Here is a 6,858-nt window from a genome sequence, read left to right on the forward strand (position 1 = left end):
TCATTACACAGCAGAGAAACAGACACCCTCTGCATTTTAGTGGTAACAATTGACTTTCAAGACAAAGTGATCAGTCAGGGCAGCTATCACAAGAGAACTCAAGCCCCAAGGGCACTGGGAATAGACATCCAGTCAAATATGGCTTGTTTGTTCATGATTTGAAGGCAGATTCCTGTCAGTGTTTTGAAGAGAATTTTGTTTGGCGAGTAGCACTTCTATTTAGGGGTGATTTGACTTCAATGACAATATCTTTAAAAGGCCAAGAATTCAAATGATATGTTATTTACAAAAAAAAGAAAAAAAAAGAAAGAGCAGCACAGCCTGCCAAACATCCAGAAATGTTTGTGGGATCGTTCTGCTCCTTCTGTCCTATATGTGGCTTAGGAGGACGGGTTGTTTTCTCAGGACCTTTACCAGAGGGGCTGGGCTTTAGTGGGACTGGCCTGCCTACAGGATGAGAAGAAAGGAAAACAAATGGAAAAGAAGGAGGGAGTGGGGGTTTGGAGAGGCCTTTTTTTTCCAACCCTTCTACTCTTTCAATTTATAGGTCGACCATACACACACCCACATTCAGGCAGACACACATAGACAGCGGCAGCAGAGCCTAGCAGACAAAGTCAGGATGTGACATCATCCACAGGAAGAGAAGCCAAACAACTTTTTCTCTTCTCACTGTGTTGTCTGTGCTGCGCTGCTGAGTGAAGTTGGAGCCTCTCGGTCTGTTAGTGGCCGGCGGAGAGGGAGAGGATCCAGAGGAACGAGAGGGGGTAGAGCAGCTGGAGCAGGGAGTTTAAAGTCATCGGGTCCGACTCCTGAATCCTCTCTGGCCTTCCCACAACTTTCTACCACATTCCAGACACTCCGCTGTAGGATATCAGCCAGGTACTGTGGAGACAGTTTTTCCATTCTGTAATCTCTGGTTTTTGATGTCCCTCAGACTCTTCCATTTGTTCTTCAAGTTTTTTCTTTAACTCTTTCCTATCGTGTCTTGACAGCACTCATGTTAGTTTGCAGAGTTAAATGCAAATACTATAAAAACCATGAATGTATGCATTGTGGGGCTACATGATTAGACATGCCTTAGCCTGAAGCTGTTGGGTCTTGCAGAGAGACTTAAAAGGATCAAAATTAAAGTAGATCTACCCCACATGTTGTCATCTTTTGTGTAAAGCATTAATGTCTTTGATAACCAGCTTTGTTCAAGCTTTATGTTTGGGCAAAACTGTGAATATCATGAGGGGTGAATGAAGCAATGTAACTATGAGCCTTTCTCAGAAGCCCTTTTGTTATAGACACATTCAGAGCCATCTCATGACCACGTATTCATGCTCACCCAGCGGTGAGTTTTGAACTTGGACCAGGCAGACAGCGAAGGCTAGTGGAAAGAAAAGAACAGCTCTTCCAGATCAAGTGCTGTCTGCATTTTAAATCATCATGGTTAAATCAGTTTTGCTTTGAGAGCAGACAGGATTCAGCAAAAGTATTCCTTAAAGGAACATTGTGAGTTTTCTGAAATGAGTTTCTCTGTCAACAAAACTTCACATGCAGACACCCTTTCAGTGCTCACAGTGTGAATGCACGTGCTAATGCAGAGACACAAAACTTCTCCTAATTTGGGTCACAGAGAAAAAGCTGCAGGAAATGTTGAGACCAACAGCTCAAAATGGGACTCAGGACACAAATGCGGATATAGTGTCATGTTGCAACCACAGCCACTTGAATGTGAATGCAGTATCAAATCTGTGGAGGCAACATATGCTGTAATCCTCCAAACTATGGAAACTACCAGTATAACACAATGAAATGTAACCCTGACTATTCTGTAATACTCAGTTGTTTTTTTTAGGACAAGAAATTGTGAATTATCGCTTGACTTGAACCTATTTTGCCATAATAACCTACTGAGTTGACAATTAACAATTGTGTTTTATTATCATAACAATCTCTGTGTTTGATCCCATTTCTTAAGGTGCTGCTCATAATCAGTATTCATAATCTGCCAGATGGCTAATAGCCAACATCTGTTAATAATCTATTGGTCTCATTTCATGCACAAGACATATTTGAAAGATGGGGAAATGCTTTGTTTTTCATCATTGGTTACATTTAGTTTTACATCACTAAACAGACAATTTATCAGACTTAAAGTTTTGTCATAGCACCCAAAACCGATTCAGAATGACATTCATTCTCAGCTATCCTTGACCTTCCATTGGCCTGATTTTTACCACAGCAGCGTACTGCTTTTGTTATCACCGTGTGCCACTGAAAATCTTGTGATACGGTCATTTTAGTCACAAAGAGCAGCGGAGGCAAGAATTGCACCTTTGGAACAGAAATACATTAAGGTCATATTATATGGAAGAAAAATTATGGACAGTGTGTACTGTGCTTTGGCCTACATGACTCATTTCACACAATTAAATATATTATATTTATTATATTTGACATTCAAATATTGCTGTCATGCTTTGTTCATTGTTTTTATGACAGACAGACAAAACAACCTTTTGTACACAAACTGATAATGACTTGTATGTTTTAGACCTATAGCTTTGATGTTTAATCAGTTTTTGGTCATCCTGGAGTCAAGAGGTGGATTGACAGGAAAGGAATAAAACTATGACTTCATTTGTTGTTCTGTTTCACAGATACGCCCCACCATCTGAAAACAAGAGCTCCCTGCAATCTTTACATGACAGACGCTGACCCCCTGTGACCTGATTTCAGAGCTGAAACCAGCCTGGTCCTCCCTCAGGAAGGTCACACTTTATCAAACTCCAAAGTAATTATTATCCTGGAGAGCTTATTCTCCCCTTATCTGAGGGGAAACGACTGAGTCAATGGCGCTGTGTCTTGGACAAGTGTTCAGCAAGGACAAAACATTCAGGCCCCGGAAGCGGTTTGAACCCGGCACCCAACGTTTTGAACTCTACAAGAAAGCCCAGGCCTCACTCAAATCCGGCTTGGACCTGAGGAAAGTTGTCCAGTTACCGGAGGGTGAGAACATCAACGACTGGATTGCTGTGCATGTGGTGGATTTCTTTAACAGAATCAACCTGATCTATGGCACTGTGAGCGAGTACTGCACCGAGCGCACATGTCCCATCATGTCGGGGGGTCTGCGGTACGAGTACAGGTGGCAGGACGGCGACGACTACAAGAAACCCACCAAGCTACCTGCTCTCAAGTACATGAACCTGCTGATGGACTGGATAGAGTCGCTGATCAATAATGAGGACATCTTCCCCACCAGAGTAGGTGTGTGAGGAGTCTACAAATGAGGGTGTCAGGCTGTTATTGAGTGTTTAACCTAATACATGATTGAGTGCTGCCCGCACTGCATCACTGCTAAAGTGTCAGCCGAAAGTGCTGCGCTCCTTCATTAAGATCCCAAATGGGACAATGAAGGTTCAAGCAGAGGTTAATTAAACAATGAGGTTGACATTTAGAAAAGATTGAAGGGGTGACTGTGGTGTTATTTTATCTCAGCATTAGATTTGGCAAATCAACATTCATTAGAGGTGAGACTTCCATACATAATGGAAGAGTGTGCTTGGGGTTGGCACGTTGCTCCATACTGTAGTTAGCACTGACCCCAAAATGTGTTTGAATACAGCAGAGGCGTTTCTATGTGTATTTTGCATGACTTTCTTCTTGGAGATCTGGTTTCCTCCTGTAGTCAGTAGAAATGTAAATCGGGTGAAATGAAAATGTACCAAAGTTCTAAATGTGTGAATTTTTTTGCCCAATGTTTGCACAATCCTCCATGGCCACAAATGGATAAAAAGATAGGTTCACTTTTCTTTTCTTTTTTAAAGTTTGTCTTAAAACAACAGTCAGCTGCCATAATTAACACTGACATCTTTTTCTCACTGTAATCATTCCTCCTGTTCATACTGATCATTAGAAGAGCTCCTCCAAATATACATACAGTATAATGTAAATGATGGAGGACAAAATCCACAGCCTTCATTTTAAGCAAAAATGTAACATAGCCTCGTCCATCTCATCCATCTGAGTTAGTCAAATAAAGTGGATATCTTCCACACGAAACTTCCCTATTTGTGTCTCAACAGAGTGTTTTTTCCTGTTCAGTTGCAATGCAATCATAACAAAAAGAGGGAATTTGGTACCAAAAAAAACACAGTCATTTTAAAGATGTTGACTTGATTGAACTAATTTGGACAACTGAAATTTCATATGAGCCTCAAATAAACTTTTAAATACATTTTTGCACAGACGGAAGCTTGTGGATTTTGGCCCCCATCACTTACATTGAAAGTGCATTGTGAAGGGATCTTCTATTTGCCAGTGTGAACAGGAGGAATGATTACAGCAAGAAAAACACGTCGATGTCCACTGGGGCACCTGAATTTTGTTTTAAGACCGACTTAAAAAGTGTGAGCCTTTCCTTGAATAGGGTAAGAATTGGACCTGCAAACATTTGCTCGATTGCACCTAAATATATAAAACTGAATATTTCAGCTACAATAGGCCTCCGTCAGTTCTTCAACACAAAGCATAGATGCCTTTTTATGACTGAGAGAGGCCTTCAGCACTCAAATGTTGTTTTTATATATTTTTGAATAAGGGTGCAATAGAGTATTGTGTTACAGCTGATGCGTTTTTCTTTCATGCCCATTTTTATCAAAGCTGCGCCTGAAATAGGTTGTACTTGGATTTTATCAGATGATGACTACAATACTAAAAGACTGATGCTGTTAAGGAAGTATCACATTACTTACTGAATATTACATCTGCTAAATGATAGGTTTAACGTATTGAAAATTGTTTTATGTTTGTCTCAAATCTGATCAAATTGTTTTTCAGGTGGAGGTTAGCTCATCTCTGTGACAACTTTTTTCCCTTTATTCACTACAGGTGTTCCTTTCCCCAAGAACTTCCAGCAGGTGTGCAAAAAGATCCTGAGCCGCCTCTTCAGGGTGTTTGTGCATGTTTACATCCATCACTTCGACAGCGTCTGCAGTATGGGTGCAGAGGCCCACATCAATACTTGCTACAAGCACTACTACTTCTTCATCTCCGAGTTCAACCTCATTGATCACTCTGAACTTGAGCCCCTGGTGAGACGTTGGTGTGACCTCAGATGTGTGAGCTTGAAGAAAGGGAGCAGTGAAAAGAAGATTAGATGGATGTTTTGCATTGAGAATTGAGGGTTGTCAATATCACGCTCAGAACTGTCAAGCTTTCCGAAAACATCAGCCGTCCTGCTATGTTGTGCCACATGTTTGCTCAGGTTGTTTCATCTTTGTGTCAGTGTGTATTTCCTACTAGTGCACAAGAAAAGAACAATTTTTTGTGTCTATTGAAGTTGCACAGACTACCTGATCACTCACGCTGTGGGCAGACAACACATGAAATGTGTTCTCCCTAAGATAATAATAATTTTCCATTGGACTCTGGGAAAGGAATCAACAATTCACTTTCCTCCCCCAATTTTCCATCATGAAAGAAACTTGTTAACTGCTTTGTAGAAAATGGGTTGGTTTGAGGCAGTAGACCTCATAAGAGAAGTTGCTGACTTTGTGCAGTCATGTAATGAGTCAGAGATTGTATAGTAGTTGCTCTTTTCTAACAAAGGGACCTCCACCACATATGAGCAGATGGAGAATGGTGATGCAAGCATCAATAAAAGGCTTCAGTTATCATCATTATGGAGGCCTGGCTGGGTAATTCCCTTTGCAAAGTGAAATAGGGATGCAACATTTATGTCAACACACTGCAGAAAAGATAAATATTGCAAATAGACCCTGTTTTATTGCCTTACCTTTGATTCCCGAGGCAATTCTCTTTGCTGTTGGTGTTATAGGAACAACAGCTTTGTTTCACATGTTTGGATAATTCACACTTGACTATTCATCATATTAAAAATATAGATTGACACAATGTGAGTGAGATTTTTTTAACATATACTTTGTCTTCTATTCCTACAGAAAGAGATGACCGAGAAGATATGCAATTAAGGGGAAAAAAGACGAAGGAGTCAATGTTCACTCTGAGCCCTGTGAGAAATCATCAGCTTCAAAACACTCAAAACAAAGAACTGATTTATACAAACTTGTATGAGTGGTTTTCTGATCATAAGTGGGAAAGACCGCCAACCTACCACTTTTTTAGATGGTGGCACTGTCCCTTCAGAGGTTTTTACTTACAGTACAAATTATGGTGCTGTGATGCTATCATTATATGACTTTGTGTTGGAGGTATAACTCCAATCTGTTCTGTATGTATTGTCTTTCCCCCTGTGCATGTTTGACCTTTTATACATGATTTTATATGCAGTGTCGAGTCTTGTTTTGATGAATGAAAGTTTGTATTTTATTTTGTCTGCGTTTTTATAGTTTGAACATAGAAATACAGTCTAAAATGATAGAAGTTGTTGCGTGTGCCTTTATTTAACACACTTCTTCAGACAAAATGTGTACTAAAAAAACACAATTTTTTGTTATTGAATAAACACTGCATCTTTAAAATGAAAAGACAGCATGTTCAGAATGAATACTTTGATTTTCACACTGTTTCTGGCCAAACTGATAAGCAGGATTGGGAAGGTTACTTTGAAAATGTAGTAGGTTACAGATGACTAGTTATCCTATCTAAACTGTAATAGGTAATGCATCTTTTCAATTACTTAATCAAAGTAATGCAACCTATTACATTTGGTTACTTTTTGATTACTTTTCTACTTTTCAAACAAATGTTTTCAACTGTTAGGGTAAGTGTACCCATTAAGTTCAGATGATTTTCATGGATACTGACATGATTTAGGGAGATCATTTCTTATAAAGCAAGACTTATCTCTCATTTGAAACTGTATTCATTAGTTTATGAAAT

General features: G+C 39.7%; 1 protein-coding gene across 3 annotated transcripts; it reads left to right on the top strand.

Annotated features, from left to right (window-relative positions):
• The first annotated feature begins 654 nt into the window (after nt 1–654).
• mob3c (MOB kinase activator 3C) lies at nt 655–6,474 on the top strand. Of its 3 annotated transcripts, XM_062424107.1 has the most exons (4): nt 655–882; nt 2,652–3,261; nt 4,885–5,087; nt 5,958–6,474. In XM_062424107.1, the coding sequence occupies exons 2-4, from the start codon at nt 2,844–2,846 to the stop codon at nt 5,985–5,987; spliced, it is 651 nt and encodes a 216-aa protein (XP_062280091.1). In that variant the 5' UTR covers nt 655–882; nt 2,652–2,843; the 3' UTR covers nt 5,988–6,474. The 3 variants fall into 3 exon arrangements, with proteins under 3 accessions (XP_062280091.1, XP_062280090.1, XP_062280092.1); XM_062424106.1 differs by lacking the exon at nt 5,958–6,474 and having other exon boundaries at nt 4,885–5,416; XM_062424108.1 differs by lacking the exon at nt 5,958–6,474 and having other exon boundaries at nt 2,652–3,257; nt 4,885–5,067.
• Nucleotides 6,475–6,858: the final 384 nt, after the last annotated feature.

The sequence above is a fragment of the Scomber scombrus genome, chromosome 8, assembly GCF_963691925.1.
Source record: "Scomber scombrus chromosome 8, fScoSco1.1, whole genome shotgun sequence".
Taxonomy (NCBI): Eukaryota; Metazoa; Chordata; class Actinopteri; order Scombriformes; family Scombridae; genus Scomber; species Scomber scombrus.